Here is a 21,188-nt window from a genome sequence, read left to right on the forward strand (position 1 = left end):
CTTAAAATATGTTCCCCATACTAAAGTGTTGCCAAATTGTTATAATCGAACAAAAACCCAGGATGGTGGTGTAGCTTTTTAAAATGTGTTTTTTGTCCTTAAAATCCAGGGACTTTTACTCGAAGTTTGTAAACAATAACAAAAACAAAAGGTTTTTATTTTATAATAAAAACTATTGACGTAACCAATTCAGTATTGACTAAGTAATATCATACTTTGCGTCGTTACTGTCGATATTTGTATAAAGTCGTCCATCTTTGTTTACATTCAAGCGCTCTAGGCCGCAGTTAGCATAGACTCCTACATTGTGTAGTGTATCATGTTTACCTATTCCTAGTCCTCCAGGGAGGATACTAGTAAGAAACATAGTTTATTTTTTGCCATGGAGGCAAGGATTGCTGACTTAAAATGTTGCATTGCACTGTGGAAGGACATTTGTTATGATCCGCTGCCAAGATCATAGTCTAAGTTTTTCGAGTCACTTGTGTTTTCTGTTAGTTTTGGACTCCTTAAAGGCCTACTGAAAGCCACTACTACCGACCACGCAGTCTGATAGTTTATATATCAATGATGAAATCTTAACATTGCAACACATGCCAATACGGCCGGGTTAACTTATAAAGTGCAATTCTAAATTTTCCGCCACACTTCCTGTTAAAAACGTTTTATTATGCTGACGTATGCGTGTGACGTCACGAGGACAAGGGAAGTATTCGGAGCCCGGAGAATCCTATACAACAAGCTCTGTTTGCATTTCATAATTCCACAGTATTCTGGACATCTGTGTTGGTGAATCTTTTGCAATTTGTTTAATGAACAATGGAAGCTGCAAAGAAGAACGTTGTAGGTGGGATCGATCGGTGTATTAGCGGCTGGCTGTAGCAACACAACAAGGACTTAGCAGACGCCTTGCCGATGCTAGCCGCCAAACCCACGGATGAAGTCCTTCGTCGCGCCGTCGATCGCTGGAACGCAGGTGAGCACGGCTGTTGATGGGCAGATGAGGGCTGATGAATGGGCAGATGAGGGCTGGCTGGCGTAGGTGGAGCGCTAATGTTTTTATCATAGCTCTGTGAGGTCTGGTTGCTAAGTTGCTAAATTAGCCTTAGCGTCGTTAGCAACAGCATTGTTAAGCTTTACCAGGCTGAGAATTATTAACCGTGTAGTTACATGTACATGGTTTAATAGTATTGTTGATCTTCTGTCTATCCTTCCAGTCAGGGATTTATGTATTTTGTTTCTATCTGCATTTGAGAACGATGCTATCACGTTAGCTCAGTAGCTAAGTGTGTCACCGATGTATTGTCGTGGAGATAAAAGTCACTTTGAATGTCCATTTCACGTGCTCGACTCTCATTTTCAAGAGGATATAGTATCCGAGGTGGTTTGAAATACAAATCCGTGATCCACAATAGAAAAAGGAGAGAGTGTGGAATCCAATGAGCCAGCTTGTACCTAAGTTACGGTCAGAGAGAAAAAAGATACGTCCTGCACTGCCTCTGGTTCTTCACTCTAACGTTCCTCATCCACAAATCTTTCATCCTCGCTCAAATTAATGGGGTAATCGTCGCTTTGTCGCTCCAAATCTCTCTCGCTCCATTGTAAACAAAGGAAAATTGTGAGGAATATTACCTCCTGTGACGTCACGCTACTTCCGGTACAGGCAAGGCTTTTTTTATCAGCGAGCAAAAGTTGCGAACTTTATCGTCAATTTTCTCTACTAAATCCTTTCAGCAAAAATATGGCAATATCACGAAATGATCAAGTATGACACATAGAATGGATCTGCTATTCCCGTTTAAATTTAAAAAATTCATTTCAGTAGGCCTTTAAGTTCCTGTTTGTGCACCTCCGAGTTGGTTACCATAGCTACTTATTATTTTCACCTGCCTCTTGTGTTCGGGACGCGCATCTGTTTGTAATCAGAGACAGTATTTAAGCCTGCCTTTGCCAGTCAGTCGGTCTGGCTTCTTTGTTTGCTTTACGCAACTGCTACATTCAATGTTTTCTAGTTCCCTGTGCGTGTCTTACGCTAAGTCCCGTCTTAATGTTTTCCTTGTGAGCTATTCCACTAGCTTTCCTTGTGTTAGGCACGCTTCGTTTGGTTTGTTCCTGTCTTTGTTTTATGATTTATGAGAATAAATCATGTTCCTACCTGCAAGTCCTGTCCGGAGTCGTCCGTTTGCATCCCGGGAGAACGAACCTCGCAGCACCATGCAACCCGGTCGTAACAACATTAGCCGCTAGCGAGGACGCTACATTGCATTGGTTCACTTGTCGCCGTCAAATTTGGAGGACACAGCTAGAATTTGCATTATCATAGAAAACAATATTATTAAAATCTCTATCGTCTGCCAGATGTATATAATTTACATCGTACATGAGAGAGGGCTTCATATGCGGCCATTCCTGGGTTGATCTCACGTGAGAGAAAGCTGGTGGGTTAATTATTTTGCAATGAAGCCTGCTGAAAATGATGGAAAGTGCCACTCTATATAGGAACTGACGCTTTGGTCAAAGTTGGAATTGCCACAAAATACATTTTAATATGTTCATACTCTACTGCCGTGTGTCAGCTAAAGTGGATAGTGCCCCAATTTGTCCCGATTCATGTGTCAGGTAAACTGCGACAATTGGAGCCATGTAAATCACCTTCCTGTATATCGGGTGTCCAAAGTGCGGCCCGGAGGCCATTTTGCGGCCCGCAGCTAATGGTTTACCGGCCTGCCACACATTCTACAAAAATTGCAAAATTGATAATATTGCAAAAATGTAAAAAAACATTTTAAAAAAGTGGAATAAGGTGAAATCTAACAAGAAAAAGTTGCAATGTTGACACAAAGCTGCCATGCAGGCTGTTTTTTTTCTTTTGTCTTTGTTTATTTTTCTTTTTTTTGCCATTGCTAAAAAAAAAAAAAAAAGACTAAAAATCTATGTAATAATGAATTATTACTTGAAAAATATCACTTTAAAGTGTTTTATGTGGAAAAAATATTGCATATATTGTGTGGTTGCCATATAAAAACATCAAAGTTTTATTTGACAAAAGAGCATAAAACAAACAAAATAATAGTTCAAACGTAAAATCGACAGATATATCTGAAGTTGATCTCGTAATTTAAGTGTTAAAACTAAAAAAAAACTAATACAAATGTATCACTTTATCAGTGGGGGACATTTTGGATCCCAAATATATTTAGTAGGATTTTATTTAACTTTTCACTGTGATTACTCAAAAATATTAAAGACTTAATATCAATGGTGTCCTGCATTATTGATCTTTTAAGGCTCTAATTACTAAATACTGCATATTTCAGTTTTACTATAAAAAACTAAGTTGTCTTTGACAGAAAACCTTTTTTTTTTTACTTTATATCAGCCTCAAGTTGATATAGAGATTTACTGTAAGCGTTAAATTAAAAAAAATAATAATAATTTGACTTATTTTTAACAGTTTAATGACTGAGACCCTTTATAGTCCCCGGGAGCCCTAAAGGTTAAAAAAAGAAAAAAATCCATATATTTTGTTAAGGTTTGAAAATGAAAAATATCAAAATGGCCCCCGCATGCCTAAATTTTTCCGTGTGCGGCCCTCAGTGGAAAAAGTTTGGACACCCCTGCTGTATATCATCTAAGTCGCGGAACCCTAATCAGTTCTATCTGCCACTATTGAGCATGGATGACCCTAAAGCCTGGATTTATACGTTTGTATATCCATTATCTGTTGCTCAAATCTACAAGCTGAGGCTTACAGTGAAACTGATCAGCGATGAATTGCCTCGCCTTGTGGGGAGGAGGGTTCAATTAAAAGAAAACCAATCAGATTTCATCAGCGTCCTCTCATGTCCCCAGGGAAATTTGACCTTGCTGTAGTTCCAGCCAGTTGAGAGACATGTACAATATTGCACTATACTCTCTGAACACTTTTTTTTTTTTTTTTTACTGGAATCTATTCTTTAAAGGTGTTTGTACCTCAAAAAGTAAACATTTAAGATTTATTTAAGAATCTGTGTACATTTAAACTACTATCAATAGCCACACATGTAGTCTTGTGAGAAATGTTATCTATTTTATGAACAATAGAGTCATTCTTGGCATTGCCTTCATGGCTTTAAGACACACACACACGCACGCACACACTAAAAGTCAGCTGGTGTAACAGATGATGGATAACACCAGATAATAATAACTGAAAATCAATGTGATGTGTCCGATAGAAAGTACTGTATTTTAAGATCAACCTATGAATAGGAAGCTAGTAAGCGTCCATCCTTTTTATATTGCCTAATTTGTTCAGGCTCAGAGAGGATGGACTTTATTTATTAGGACATAACTTTCCTTACATAATGTTATTTGAAGATATTATGGAAGGTACTCTTTTTTTTTTTTTTTTTTCTCCTCTATGGTCTCTGTGGTGAAGTGAAATCATGTGTTAAAAATACATCCTACATTTCCTTAGTGTTTGACTGAAAATAAGCCAGCATCTTGGTTTTAATCTTACTTTATTTACCTCAACAGTTTAGCTTAAATGCGCTGTTAGTGAATTGCTGTATATTATATTACTCACTGTTGTATTGCCTTGACTGGTTTTATTGTGTTATGTGCCCTGTGCAACACTTCGGTCAACCTAGGTTTTTTTAATGTGCTATATAAATAATGTTTGACTTGACTTGAATGGAAGCGGCTGAAGGTGTATCACTAAAGAAAAACCATGTATTTGCTCATGTTGTTTTTAAATGCTTAATCAACTAGCAAAGTACTCTGAGAACGCAGAACTCTGTCAGGTCCTATCGCCCAATAGAAGAGAATCTTTTTAAAAAATCCTGAATTCAGACAGTGATCTGAATCACCCCCAAAATGTAATCACTTGGTCCTTATTTCATTTCTGGCATTTCCTGAAAGTTAAATAATAATATGCCAATAACATTTTAAGCTACTAACAGACGGACAAACACACTCCAGTGAACACATTTAAGTGGGTTTTGTTCATCTGTCGCTTCTAGACTGCGAGCAGGTTCACTCTTTGTGGAATAAAATAAACCCACCCTGTTAGTCATCTGGGCCACCGATTGCTATACGCAGATCATACAAGGTGCGTATGGCCCTTTTATCTATGGGGACCCCATTTTGCGTGAAGAGGCTCCGCTCATATAAAATGTCAATCATTGACAAGGCGCTTTTTATGAAATTTTACCACAAACTCCAAATAAAATTCAGCCCTGTCAATCATCCCCCCTGTTGTCTGTGTGGGTGGAGGCGGGGGCTGCTCGCATACACACAGAAGTTGAACCTTGTAACTTAAAAGTAAGGTAACGTGATAGAAATGATCCACATCACACCAAAATGTACACACTAAAAAATGTTGGCTTAAAAAATAACCCAATTTTAACCCAACTGCTGGTTCAGAAAAGGATGAACCCCTTATTTGGGTTACTCAACATTTTGGGTTGATTTTTTCAACCCAACTTTTGTGTTGAATTGTTTAACCAAAAAGTTGAGTTACGATAACCTAATGTTGGGTTATTCCCAACCAAACTATTAGGTTAAATTATTTAACCGAAAAGTTGAGTTATGCTAATTCAATGTTGGTTAATTCATAACCCAACTATTGGGTTGAATTTATTTAACACAAAAGCTTAGTTATGCTCACTACAGTGTTGGGTTATTCCAAACCCAGAAATTGAGTTAAAATAATACCCATACAACCCAAAAAATGGATTGCTCTTCATAAAAATAACTCAAAAATGTAATCCAACACTCGCAACTCATAAATTGGGTTATCAAAATAACCCAGCATTTTTTTACTTTTAATCACTTGTTCCCTATCCCATTCCAGACAATTCCTTAAAGTTTCATCAAAATCCGCCAACAACTTTTTTGAGTTATGTTGGAAATATAATGTGCCTATCTAATTTAACAGCATATTCTACACTATTTAAAATTTTCCTGAGGGAACTCTCCTGAAGGAATCAATAAAGTACAATCTATGTGCTCGTTAACATCTGAGTGGTGACTTTAAAGGCCTACTGAAATGATTTTTTTTAAATTTAAACGGGAATAGCAGATCCATTCTATGTGTCATACTTGATCATTTCGCGATATTGCCATATTTTTGCTGAAAGGATTTAGTAGAGAAAATCTACGATAAAGTTCGCAACTTTTGCTCGCTGATAAAAAAAAGCCTTGCCTGTACCGGAAGTAGCGTGACGTCACAGGAGCTAGTATTCCTCACAATTCCCCATTGTTTACAATGGAGCGAGAGAGATTCGGACCGAGAAAGTGATGATTACCCCATTAATTTGAGCGAGGATGAAAGATTCGTAGATGAGGAACGTTACAGTGAATGACTTGAGAGGCAGCGACGGACGTATCTTTTTTCGCTCTGACCGTAACTTAGGTACAAGCTGGCTCATTGGATTCCACACTCTCAATCAATCAATCAATCAATGTTTATTTATATAGCCCTAAATCACAAGTGTCTCTCCTTTTTCTATTGTAGATCACAGATTTGTATTTTAAACCACCTCGGATACTATATCCTCTTGAAAATGAGAGTCGAGAACGCGAAATGGACATTCAGTGCCTTTTACATTGGCGAAATGCTTTAGCTACGAGCTAACGTGATAGCATCTTGCTTTAACTGCATATAGAAACAAAAGAAATAAACCCCTGACTCGAAGTATAGATAGAAAATCAACAATACTATTAAACCGTGGACATGTAAATACACGGTTAATGCTTTCCAGGCTGGCGAAGGTTAACAATGCTGTGCTAAGGACGCCATTGAAGCTAACTTAGCAACCGGATTGCACAGAGCTATGCTAAAAACATTAGCTCTCCACCTACGCCAGCCAGCCCTCATTTGCTCATCAACACCCGTGCTCACCTGCGTTCCAGCGATCGGCAGAAGGACGAAGGACTTCACCCGATGCGTTTGGCGGCCCGGAGACGTAGGAAGTCAAGGTGAAGTCGGCGGCTAGCGCGGCTAGCGCGGCTAGCGCGGCTAGCGCGGCTAGCGCGGCTAGCGCGGCTAGCGCTCCAACAAAGTCCTCCTGGTTGTGTTGCTGTAGTCCGCTGCTAATACACTGATCCCACCTACAACTGTCTTCTTTGCAGCCTTCATTGTTCATTAAAAAAATTGCAAAAGATGTCCAGAATACTGTGGAATTATGAAATGAAAACAGAGCTTTTTGTATAGGATTCTACGGGGTACCATAACTTCCGTTACTAGGACTTCGTCACGCGCATACGTCATCATACCGCGATGTTTCAGCCGGATATTTCCTGGGAATTTTAAAATGTCACTTTATAAGTTAACCCGGCCGTATTGGCATGTGTTGCAATGTTAAGATTTCATCATTGATATATAAACTATCAGACTGCGTGGTCGGTAGTAGTGGCTTTCAGTAGGCCTTTAAATAGATAGCATAAACACCATGACACACGTGTGTATGACAATCTGACAAGAACATTCATGGAAAAATGCAGTGCTTCGACATTTGATTTTTATTTTATCAACTTGAGAATATTTGTTTTACTCTTTTGTATAAATGATGTTTAACTGTGAATGTTTAAATTGTCTTTCTCATGTGAAGGCTGATACCATTTGTAGACTTTTCCTTGCAGTAGTACACGTGTACTTTGTTGTGGCTGAATAAAGCCTATTTTGCACATTTTCCTTTGCCATGCTGGTCAGATGCTTTTGGCAGTCTTTTTTTTATTTATGTGTTCATTAATTTCAAATTTCCCTTTTGTAATTAGAGTGAAAATCACAAATATGTTTTTGCGACTTTCACATTTTATTACAACAAGAACATACAAAAACCTGCACTTTCCATTGCAATTTTTAAAAAGAACTTTTGCAAGTTCACGCATTTCAAAAAAGGCCTGCGAGGTCCTGGGGGACTGCTAAATTACTGTCAATGTTCAAAAATAAAGACACAAATAAAGAATATTTCATTAGATTTTTGGAAATCCTGTGCTTTTCGGGGTTAGGGTTACAAAGAACACTTAAAACTCTGATTAAAAGTTCAAAAAATCATAAGGGGATGTAATGTTGATGCAAAAAATAAGCCTTAGAGGCGTCATTGTAGGATTTTTTTTCTACAATTAAAGCACTTCCTTGTCTACATAATTTGTAATGGTGTTTTTTTTTGGTCACAATTTTGCATAAAATATGTTTTGCAGATTATCTGCGTCTTCTCCTCGTCGATCATGTTGTAGTTGTTAGCGCTTCCATATTGAGTCTACTGACAGATATAACTTTGAACTATTCGCTATTTAATATTAGAAATGGCAACAGCGGAGGATGCACGTGCATGTACGAGCCAGTCTGCCCCACAACAAGAGGATAGCGAAATAGAATGAGCTTGTTGACTACAGCAACGGACTGCAATGGGCCAGCGGCCTTGTGGTTAATGTGTCCGCCCTGAGATCGGTAGGTTGTGAGTTCAAACCCCGGCCGAGTCATACCAAACACTATAAAAATGGAAGCCATTACCTCCCTGCTTGGCACTTAGCATCAAGGGTTGGAATTGGGGGTTAAATCACCAAAAATGATTCCAGGGCGCGGCCACCGCTGCTGCTCACTGCTCCCCTCACCTCCCAGGGGGTGAAGGGGATGGGTCAAATGCAGAGGACACATTTCACCACACCTAGTGTGTATGTGTGACAATCATTGGTACTTTAACTTTAACTTAACTTAACAAAGCACTTTGGGTACATTTACACTAACCGTTCAAAAGTTTGGGGTCACCCAAACAATTTTGTGGAATAGCCTTCATTTCTAAGAACAACAATAGACTGTCGAGTTTCAGATGAAAGTTCTCTTTTTCTGGCCATTTTGAGCGTTAAATTGACCCCACAAATGTGATGCTCCAGAAACTCAATCTGCTCAAAGGAAGGTCAGTTTTGTAGCTTCTGTAACGAGCTAAACTGTTTTCAGATGTGTGAACATGATTGCACAAGGGTTTTCTAATCATCAATTAGCCTTCTGAGCCAATGAGCAAACACATTGTACCATTAGAACACTGGAGTGATAGTTGCTGGAAATGGGCCTCTATACACCTATGTAGATATTGCACCAAAAACCAGACATTTGCAGCTAGAATAGTCATTTACCACATTAGCAATGTATAGAGTGTATTTCTTTAAAGTTAAGACTAGTTTAAAGTTATCTTCATTGAAAAGTACAGTGCTTTTCCTTCAAAAATAAGGACATTTCAATGTGACCCCAAACTTTTGAACGGTAGTGTATACCATATATGGATAATACGCTTATGTCACCAATAGCGAAAACATCACAGATTGGGCAAATTTCAAACAGCTCGTTTTCCGGAAGTAAGACGGAAGGCAAGATTATTTTATAAATAACTCCTCTATGCCTCCATGCTTTGATTTCCCATTTTCAGGATTTATGCAATTCCAAATATACAACAGCAGGTGCCAATAAGTAAGAAAAGTTAGTTTTGCATACTAGGGCCCCTTTAAAAGATTGCAACTTTTTTTTTAAAATGCTGCAAAATCAGACATTTTAGACCTCGTCAATCACAAAAAAAAGCCTTCGAAATCCTGGAGGGACTGACTAAAGTAAGCTGAACCTGAAATGTCCTTCTTTCATATCAATCAATCAATAAATGTTCACTTATATAGCCCTAAATCACGAGTGTCTCAAAGGGCTGCACAAGCCACAACGACATCCTCGGCTCAGGACCCACATCAGGGCAAGGAAAAACTCAACCCAATGGGACAATGAGAAACCTTGGAGGGGACCGCAGATGTGGGGACCCCCTCCTGGGCGACCGGTGCAATGGACGTTGAGTGGATCTAGCATAATATTGTGAGAGTCCAGTCCATAGTGGATCTAACATAATAAATGATAAATGGGTTATACTTGTATAGCGCTTTTCTACCTTCAAGGTACTCAAAGCGCTTTGACACTATTTCCACATTCACCCATTCACACACACATTCACACACTGATGCCATGCAAGGCGCTAACCAGCACCCATCAGGAGCAAGGGTGAAGTGTCTTGCCCAAGGACACAACGGACGCGACTAGGATGGTAGAAGGTGGGGATTGAACCCCAGTAACCAGCAACCCTCCGATTGCTGACACAGCCACTCTACCAACTTCGCCACGCCGCCCCTAATAGTGAGAGTCCAGTCCATAGTGGGGCCAGCAGGAAACCGTCCCGAGCGGAGACTGGTCAGCAGCGCAGAGACGTCCCCAACCGATGCACAGACGAGCGGTCCACCCCAGGTCCCGACTTTGGACAGCCAGCGCTTCATCTGTGGCCGCCGAACCTGTGCTCCCCCCCCCCCCCCCTCCACGAAGGAGAGGGGGGCAGAGCAGAAAAGAAACGGCAGATCAACTAGTCTAAAAGGGGGGTCTATTTAAAGCAGGGGGAGACAAACTTTTTCCACTGAGGGCCGCACACGGAAAAATTAAAGCATGTGGGGGCCATTTTGATATTTTTCATTTTCAAACCATAACAAAATATATGAATTTTTTATTTATTTTACCTTTAGGGGTCCCGGGGACCATAAAGGGTCTCAGTCATTAAAATGTTAAAAATAAGTCAGATTATTATTTTTTGTTTAATTATTTAACGCTTACAGTAAATCTCTATATCAACTTCAAGTTGATATAAAGTAATACAAATTTAAAAAAATATTTTATGGCTTTTCTGTCAAAAACAACTTATGTTTTTCTATAGTAAAACTGAAATATGCAGTATTTAGTAATTAGAGCCCTAAAAGATCAATAATGCAGGACACCATTGATTTTAATTCTTTAATATTTTTGAGTAATCACAGTGAAAAGATAAATAAAAAATCACTAAATATATTTGGGATCCAAAAGGTGCCCCACTCATAAAGTGATACATTTTTATTAGGTTTTTCTTTTACTTTCAACACTTAAGTTACGAGATCAACTTCAGATATATCTGTCGATTTTATGCTGGAACAATTATTTTGTTTGTTTTATGCGCTTTTGTCAAAGAAAACTTTGATGTTTTTATATGGCTACTACACAATATATGCAATATTTACCACATAAAACATTTTAAAGTGAAATATTTGAAGTAATTGGAGCCCTGAAAATAATTCATTATAACATGGATTTTTTGTCATTATTTTTTTTTTTTTGAGCAATGGCAAAAACAGAAAAATAAAGAAAGACAAAAGAAAAAAAACAGCCTGCATGGCAGCTTTTGTGTCAACATTGCAACTTTATCTCGTTAGATTTCACCTCATTCCACTTTTTTTAATGTTCTTTTTTATTTTTACAATAGTATTTTCAGAATGTGTGGCGGGCCGGTAAACAATTAGCTGCGGGCCGTAAATTGCCCCCGGGCCGCACTTTGGACACCCCTGATTTAAAGGCTAGAGTATACAAATGAGTTTTAAGATGGGACTTAAATGCTTCTACTGGGGTAGCATCTCTAACTGTTACCGGGAGGGCATTCCAGAGTACTGGAGCCCGAATAGAAAACGCTCTATAGCCCGCAGACTTTTTGTGGGCTCTGGGAATCACTAATAACCTGGAGTTCTTTGAACGCAGATTTCTTGCCGGGACATATGGTACAATACAATCGGCAAGATTGGATGGCGCTAGACCGTGTAGTATTTCATACGTAAGTAGTAAAACCTTAAAGTCACATCTTAAGTGCACAGGAAGCCAGTGCAGGTGAGCCAGTATAGGCGTAATATGATCAAACTTTCTTGTTCTTGTCAAAAGTCTAGCAGCCGCATTTTGTACCAACTGTAATCTTTTAATGCTAGACATAGGGAGACCCGAAAATAATACGTTACAGTAATCGAGACGAGACGTAACGGACGCATGAATAATGATTTCAGCGTCGCTAGTGGACAAAATGGAACACATTTTAGCGATATTACGGAGATGAAAGAAGGCCGTTTTAGTAACACTCTTAATGTGTGACTCAAACGAGAGAGTTGGGTTGAAGATAATACCCAGATTCTTTACCGAGTCGCCTTGTGTAATTGTTTGGTTGTCAAATGTTAAGGTGGTATTATTAAATAGATGTCGGTGTCTAGCAGGACCGATAATCAGCATTTCCGTTTTCTTAGTGTTGAGTTGCAAAAAGTTAGCGGACATCCATTGTTTAATTTCATTAAGACACGCCTCCAGCTGACTACAATCCGGCGTGTTGGTCAGCTTTAGGGGCATGTATAGTTGGGTGTCATCAGCATAACAGTGAAAGCTAACACCGTATTTGCGTATGATGTCACCTAGCGGCGGCATGTAAATACTAAAGAGTACAGATAACAAACTACAGTTTGACTTTTTTTTTCATGAGCCACTCATTATGGCAGTTTTTCATTTTGTTGTTTTTATTGGACTTCTTCAGAAACATGATCCAGGGTGTATCCTCTGCTTTCGACAGCTCGTCTCTATGTCTGCACATGATAAGCAGTATGAAAAATGAACTTATGGTTAACCTTCCTCAAAGGGAGCATCCATTGTGCTTTTTACGGTTTCCATCACAACAGAGGCTTTTTTAAAAGGCTTTTTTTTTTTTAACAGCGCTGTCATCTTTCAGTTCATGATATTGACCGCCAGCTTATTCAACATGTCTGACGTCTTGTGTTGAAGTGTGTATTGTCATTAGGTTGACTTTGTATTAAAGAGAGGTCAATGTGTTGAATTAAAAACGCAAGCAAAGCAGAGCTGGCCGGAACCTGTTTGCTGGCACAACTTGCGGGCTTGGAAGCTGAAACGACAAGCAACTGCTGCCTCGTTTGCAACTTTTGGCAAGCATGTACAGGAAAGAGAGCTGAGTGTTTATGAGTGGTGTACAGTTCTGCTGATGCAAGTGCCCACTTTTCCATGCCGTCACTGCGGCTAACATCCGGAATGACATGTCGACACTTGAACGTTTTTGTAGATTGACCAGTCAGCTGAAGGACGATTGGTCTGGCAGCTGCAGTTATGAGTGTGAATATTAATTAAGGCGGGTTACATGGAGAGAAATTGGAATATCGAATGTAAAAACTCACTAAAATATTTGACACTTTCATGCAGTTCTTTTCAAATAGCGGGACGGAGTGTCGTTCTTCAAACCCCGCTTCGAAAAGCTATGCACTACGAAACTATTCATTGCAGCCAATAATCCTGACTCCCTCATTTTGATTATAAAAAAAAATCAGCACATGTTGTTTTATTCATTTTTGTTTTGTAGGTTAGTGCTTCATATATTGTGCACCTGATTTAATGTTGCTCATCAATTTAAATGTACTATTCTTTATACCAGTCTTTTTCAACCATTGTGCCGCGGCACACTAGTGTGCCGTGAGATACAGTCTGGTGTGCCGTGGGAGATGATCTAATTTCACCTATTTGGGTTAAAAGTATTTTTTGCAAACCAGTAATTTATAATCCGCAAATGATGTGTTGTTGTTGAGTGTCGGTGCTGTCTAGAAATCGGCAGAGTAACCATGTTATACTTTTCCATATCAGTAGAAAGGTAAAAAAAAAAGGCATTGAAGCTTAGGGAAGGCTATGCAGAACAAAACTAAAACTGAAATGGCTACAAAGTAAATAAAAACAGAATGCTGGACGACAGCAAAGACTTACTGTGGAGCAAAGACGGCATCCACAATGTACATCGGAACATGACATGACAATCAACAATGTCCCCACAAAGAAGGATAAAAACAACTGAAATAGTCTTGATTGCTAAAACCAAGTAGATGCGGGAAATATCGCTCAAAGGAAGACATGAAACTGCTACAGGAAAATACCAAAAAAAGAGAAAAAGCCACTAAAAAAGGAGTGCAAGACAAGAACTAAAACACTTCACACAGGGGCACCGAAAAGGGGGGGTAAAGGAGACTGATTCTAGGGGCCCATGATGGAGGGGGGCCCAGAGAGGCCCCTAATGATGCAATTATAATACAGGGGGCCCTGTAAAGATTCTTTTCATGGGGCCCAAAATCCCTAGCAGCGCCCCTGACTTCACACAGGAAAACAGCAAAAAACTCCAAATAAGTCAGGATGTGATGTGACAGGTGGTGACAGTACACCTACTTTGAGACAAGCGCTATAGTCATGCATGCTTGGTTATGGTTTAAAGTCATATCCAACAATTGCGACGACTTTTTACTGTCAACTGAGTTTGAGTTTTTCAACGCAAAAAATGTGCCTTGGCTCAAAAAAGGTTGAAAACACTGCTTTATACAGTGTATTTAATTTTATTTTTCAGTATCAAATGATAAAAATAATTTTTGTAATTATCTTTGTTGTAAGTTGATTTGTATTCTATCTACAGTGTGTATTCATTTTTCTTTGTTCTTCATGTTAATTTAAGATACAGTGCTTTTCAGAGGTGTACTTATAACTATTTTGTAGACAAATGATATCGGACACGGCGTAGAGTGGGGGCGCAAAACGTTTTGTTCTTCCCAGGGGGTGCTTAACAGAAAATAATTGAGAAGCACTGCTCTTGCATGTCTTTTTTTGTCCTCATCACAGCTAAAATGGTTCTTTTTTGTTTCCGCTGATGATTCTCTTCTCAGGAAGTATAATATCCGTGTGGAGGACATCATGGTGAGGGACGTGCGCTACATCACACTCAACTGCTGCTACAGAGATCTGCATAATGTCCTGCTGACGGGTCACCTCAAAACTCTGGCTCTGGTGGAATCAGCTGGTAAAAGACATGCTGTAGTAGCTACTGTATAACAGTATGACTTGTACCCTTATTGCTGGTCCAACATTATTATTTTGTTATATATATGATCTATTATGTGTATTATTTTATTATATTGTATTATTGTTATTTATAATATTATTATATTTGCTTTTCAACTGGAAACCTCATTTTGCAATATTGCTACTTCTATAAATGTTATTCTTGCTGTTACGTTATAGCATTATATTTTGTGTTGTAGGTGACAAATCGATATTTCTAGTAGGGGTGTCCAATATTGGAACCTTGAGTTTTGGCCAATACAACTATTACTCCAATATGATATCAGCAGGAATCATTGTACATACTTTTATTACTTTGCAGTGTGGAATGTTAGAACATGTCTGATCAAGTGAGATTACTCAGAGAACAAATGTTAGTATGAAAACACAAACTTTATCACAGATGTATGCTTTTGAAGTGGAGTGTTACTGTAATTTGTGTTTTGGCAACACTCACACAATAATCAATTAACTTAAGGGCATGACGAAGGAAGTTGAAGGATGCGAACACGTTTGTTACTGGAAACAATATAATACACTTTTGCCTTGGAGACTTTATACCTGTAAATAATATGCTGCTGGCTAGCTCCTAGTAGCCTAAAGTCTACTATGTTTACTAGAGATGTCCGATAATATCAGACTGCCGATATAAATGCTCTAAAATGTAATATCGGAAATTATCGGTTTCAAAAAGTAAAATGTATGACTTTTTAAAACGCCGCTGTGTACACGGACGTGGGGAGAAGTAAACAGCGCCAATAAACCTTAAAGGCACTGCCTTTGCGTGCCGGTCCAATCACATAATATCTACGGCTTTTCACACACACAAGTGAATGCAAGGCATACTTGGTCAACAGCCATACAGGTCACACAGAGGGTGACCGTATAAACAACTTTAACACTGTTACAAATATGTGCCACACTGTAAACCCACACCAAACAAGAATGACAAACACATTTCAGGGGAACATCCGCACCGTAACACAACATAAACACAACAGAACAAATACCCAGAACCCCTTGCAGCACTAACTCTTCCGGGACGCTACAATATACACCCCCGCTATCCCCCCCCCCACCTCAAACCCGCCCTTCCCCCAACCCCGCCCACCTCAACCTCCCCATGCTCTCTCAGGGAGAGCATGTCCCAAATTGCAAGCTGTTGTTTTGAGGCATGTTCAAAAAAATAATGCACTTTGTGAGTTCAATAATAAATATGGCAGTGCCATGTTGGCATTTTTTTCCATAACTTGAGTTGATTTATTTTGGAAAACCTTGTTACATTGTTTAATGCATCCAGCGGGGCATCACAACAAAATTAGGCATAATAATGTGTTAATTCCACGACTGCATATATCGGTATCGGTTGATATCGGAATTGGTAATTAAGAATTTGGACAATATCGGAATATCGGATATCGGCAAAAAAGCCATTATCGGACATCTCTAATGTTTACCATTTGTAAATGATTTCACTAGAATACAAGTAAGACCAACCATATATGTTTTTTTTTGTAAATATTTTAATTAATGTGTTTTAATATATATATATATATATATATATATATATATATATATATATATATATATATATATATATATATATATATATATATATATATATATATATATATATATATATACGTATACGTATATATATATATATATATATATATATATATATATATATATATATATATATACGTACATATATATCAGGGGTGGGCAATTAATTTTTACCGGGGGCCGCATGAGCAACCCGAGCACTGCTGGAGGGCCACACTGACAATATTTCAATTAAATTTTGCTCAAATTATTTTTGATATACCGTAAGATAGATAATAATAATATTTTCATTTAACCTAACTTATCTTTATACAAAAGCAGATGGCTTTTGATGGTTTTATTTTTAACACTTTCTTACACAACACTTCCTGATGTATATTACAATACAAAAATTTCAATTTCTGTCACTTTATCCTGCATCCTCTTTGTTGTAAAACCTTTATTTAACCAGATAAGAAAACGTTGTGAACGTAGCACACCTGTAAGGTGATTGGCGAAGAAGGAGGAAGCGTTGCTGTTGCGGAAATGAGGAGTGAGGATTGGTTTTCCTTTTGGAAAGAACGAGATAAGTTGAGCTGTGTTAGTATAGCTTGCTCAATAAAAGTTTAAAAAGTGCATCAGACTTGGTGTGCACTTCTTCTGGACGCTACAATTGATGTCAGAAGTGGGATGAAATGCCTCCCAGTTCGCCTTGCCATCAAACCTGGGAGTCTTCATTGAGGGCGGAATTCCCCCCGTGGCAAGCAGCGTGGCTGCACCTGTAAACACTCTCTCTCTCTCTCTCTCTCTCTCTCTCTCTCTCTCTCTCTTTGCGGCGAGCTCCTCACGTAGCACGTACCTCCCGATGACGTAGCACACAAACAGTGCAGTATGCGCAAAGTTTTACTTCTGCCACCAATTGTAGCGTCCAGAAGAAGTGCACATCAAGTCTGACGCTCTTTTTAAACTTTTATTGAGCAAGCTATACTAACACAGCTCAACATATCTCGTTCCTTCCACACGCACGTCTCCTCACTCCTCATTTACGCAACTCAAGAAGACAACATCTACTTCAGCAGGTCGTTACACTATATTCTTTAAACACAGCAACGTGTGTACCACAAATAAGCACACGGCTTTACCTTTACTTGTCTTGTTGAAAACACGCCATTCGTCATCAACTTTTCTCTTTTTAGCGGGCATCACTTGTCGCTGTGCGCCTTCCCTCACAGGACATACGCACATATAACACTTTTCAAAATAAAAGCAGCACAGTTGTATTGCACGCACGACAAAGATGTTTTTTTAAATGTATTTTGTAATTTGAGATTGCCGCTGCGCGCACGAGCATACGTCCACACGGAAGTAATACAAATAACGCTTTTCAAAACAAAAGCAGCACCGTTGTATTGCACACTCGAAATAGATGCTTTTTAAAATTTATTTTGTAATTTATAATTGGCCTCACGCGGGCCGGACAGGGACGTACGAAGGGCCGGATGCGGCCCGCGGGCCGCACAATGCCCAGGTCTGATATATATATATATATATATATATATATATATATATATACGTATATATATATATATATATATATATATACGTATATATATATATATATATACGTATATATATATACGTATATATATATATATATATATATATATATATATATATATATATATATATATATATATATATATATATATATATATATATATACGTATATATATATACGTATATATATATATATATATATATATATATACGTACATATATATATATATATATATACGTATATATATATATATATATATATATACGTATATATATATATATATGTATATATATATATATATATATACATATATATATATATATATAAATGTATATATATATATATATATATAAATGTGTATATATATATATATATATATATAAATGTATATATATATATATATATAAATGTGTATATATATATATATATATATGTATATATATATATATATAAATGTATATATATATGTACATATATATATACATATATATGTACATATATATATATATGTACATATATATATATAAAAATGTATATATATATATGTATATATATGTATATATGTACATATATATATATATATATATATATATATATATATATATATGTACATATATATATATATATATATATGTACATATATATATATATATATATATATATATATATATATATATATATATATATATATATATATATATGTACATATATATATATATATATATATATATATATATATATATATATATATATATATATATATATGTACATATATATATATATGTACATATATATATATTATATTATATTATTATTATTTTTATATATATCTATTAAACGTGCAACTGTGGTCAATGAGCCCAATAATAACAACAGGAGAAGAACACATATCCTATTTGGTGCGATAAGATCAAAATGATTCCTCACTTCGTAATTATTACTTTTTATTAGTTGTATTTCGATCGATGATGGCGACAAAAAACGATACCAAACGTGGCGCGTTCCTTCTTCTTTCAGTACGAGCTGTCACTTGCTTCCTGATAAACACAGCTTGGTGTTTCACAGTATGCAGCAGGCCAATAACAAACGAGCTAAATTTCACAATAAAATCACAAGAAATATGTACACCCATGACTTAATGCAGGCTAGAGCCTATCACACATATTGCACATTCACACTGGCTAATCCATTACACAATGCAATCTTATCATGTAACTGCTGACTTCTCTGCAGTGCTGGTATCTCTACACCTCATTTCATCCTCCCCAGCCTTTATCTCCAATCACTCTTTTCCCTACTTCCCTTTGCAATCGCTTCCCTCTCTATCTACGTTCTTTCCTCAGCCATCCAAGAGGTTGTTTGTTTTCCTTTTTTCACCGTACCTGTCGCTTCTATGCCTCCAAACTAATTGCAATGCATTTTCTAGCAACTCCTCCAGGGCTTCGTTACATTAGTCTTCACCTTATTCCTTCTCATCTATTTGTCACACAGCGTCGATGATCCTCTTGGGCTCCATCGAACGTGCTCAGCTCCAGGCGCTGCTCTCCCTACAGCTTGGTCGTCCTCGTCGCCTGGAGTTCATCAGAGACCGGGATGTAGCGGAGAAGAAGCGTATGTCTGTTGTGTCCAACTCTGACTGCGAGTACGACCACCAGCGAACAAGTCAAGAGGTCCGCTTCCAGGTCAGAGATCATAGGCAACTTTGACCGCAAGTTGTTTACTTGGTACTTACAGACAATTTACATGTTATCGAAATTAGGAGAAAATGCTTACACAAAGTACAGGTAAGACAGAAATTTATAATATTTCCTTCCTCTAAGCATACCAGGCAAATCTTCAATTTGGTCTAAACTACGGTATAGATTAGAACATACTAGGACACATACAGTACAGCGCTACATTTATTATACAGTACCAATATTTGATCTCTTGTTGATTTTGTTAGTTTAGATATAAACAGCCCACAATAGTGTTGGTAGATTTCATTTAAAAAACAGAAAATATCATCAAAAAGCATCCAGAAAAAAAGCAAATATTAAATAAAGGTTTCAAATAAGTGTCCCGATCTGTATTGATATCGGATAGCAGTCCGATATCAACAGAAACAATTTTCAGATATTAATGCCTTGCATCTATAGTCTCCAATACACGTTTATTTGGCAACGCTGGACAGCCAGGTAACAGCTAATTGTTCTCCAATAAGTATACATGGTTGGTCTTTTCTTGTATTTTAGTGAAGTCATTTACAAAATGTGAACATTGTAGGCTATAGGCTACTACCCAGACAGCAAAAAAAAAGTCATTGAATCAACATTGAGATTTGGTCAGACATCAATGTTAATATCAACATTGGTGTTTGACATTGAAAAAAACATTGCTATGGTCAACATTATACTACCGTTAAATGTTTTAACGAATTCTGACAATGAAGCAACCCTGATTCAACTAGGTTATGATCAACATTGTAATAACGTTGAATTCTTGACCGATTCCGACAATGAATCAACCATGATTCAACTATATTATCAACGGTAAATAAAATGATAAATGGGTTATACTTGTATAGCGCTTTTCTACCTTCAAGGTACTCAAAGCGCTTTGACAGTATTTCCACATTCACCCATTCACACACACATTCACACACTGATGGCGGGAGCTGCCATGCAAGGCGCTAACCAGCAGCCATCAGGAGCAAGGGTAAAGAGTCTTGCCCAAGGACACAACGGACATGACTAGGATGGTAGGAGGTGGGGATTGAACCCCAGTATTCAGCAACCCTCCGATTGCTGGCACGGCCACTCTACCAACTTCGCCACGCCGTCCCAACGGTGAAATAAAATTGAATATTCAACCTTTTCTGGCAATGACAAACATTGCTTCAACTATATATATGCATTGCATTATACAATGAAACAATGTTAATATTAAAAATACAATTTAAACAGTTTAAACTTCCTCTGTAGGTTTTTCATATGCCTCGTTAAAAATCGTTCACTTTATGGTATAGTTCAGGGGTCGGCAACCTTTACCACTCAAAGAGCCATTTTGACCCGTTTCACAAATTAAAGAAAACAATGGGAGCCACAAAACTCTTTTGAAATTTAAAATGAAATAACACTGCATACAAAGTGTTTTTTTTGCTTTGTGCTATGTATAAACCAGGGGTCTCAGACACACGGCCCGCACCTTAATATGTCGGTTGAGGTGGGCGGGGTTTGGTGGTAGCGGGGGTGTATAATGTAGCCCGGAAGAGTTAGTGATACATGGGATTCTGGGTATTTGTTTTGTTGTGTTTATGTTGTGTTACGGTGCGGATGTTCTCCCGAAATAAGTTTTTCTATTTCTAAATAATATGTATTATCAACT

The 21,188-nt window shown here is 37.7% G+C and overlaps 1 protein-coding gene across 1 annotated transcript in view; it reads left to right on the forward strand.

Annotated features, from left to right (window-relative positions):
• Positions 1–21,188, forward strand: part of clcn2b (chloride channel, voltage-sensitive 2b) — a 333,131-nt gene that overhangs the window by 226,376 nt on the left and 85,567 nt on the right. Inside the window, exons 16-17 of the mRNA XM_062067936.1 lie at positions 14,545–14,678; positions 19,314–19,504. Coding sequence (XP_061923920.1) covers positions 14,545–14,678; positions 19,314–19,504 — 325 coding nt within the window. The remainder of the gene's footprint in view (positions 1–14,544; positions 14,679–19,313; positions 19,505–21,188) is intronic.

The sequence above is a fragment of the Entelurus aequoreus genome, linkage group LG13 (assembly GCF_033978785.1).
Source record: "Entelurus aequoreus isolate RoL-2023_Sb linkage group LG13, RoL_Eaeq_v1.1, whole genome shotgun sequence".
Classification (NCBI taxonomy): Eukaryota; Metazoa; Chordata; class Actinopteri; order Syngnathiformes; family Syngnathidae; genus Entelurus; species Entelurus aequoreus.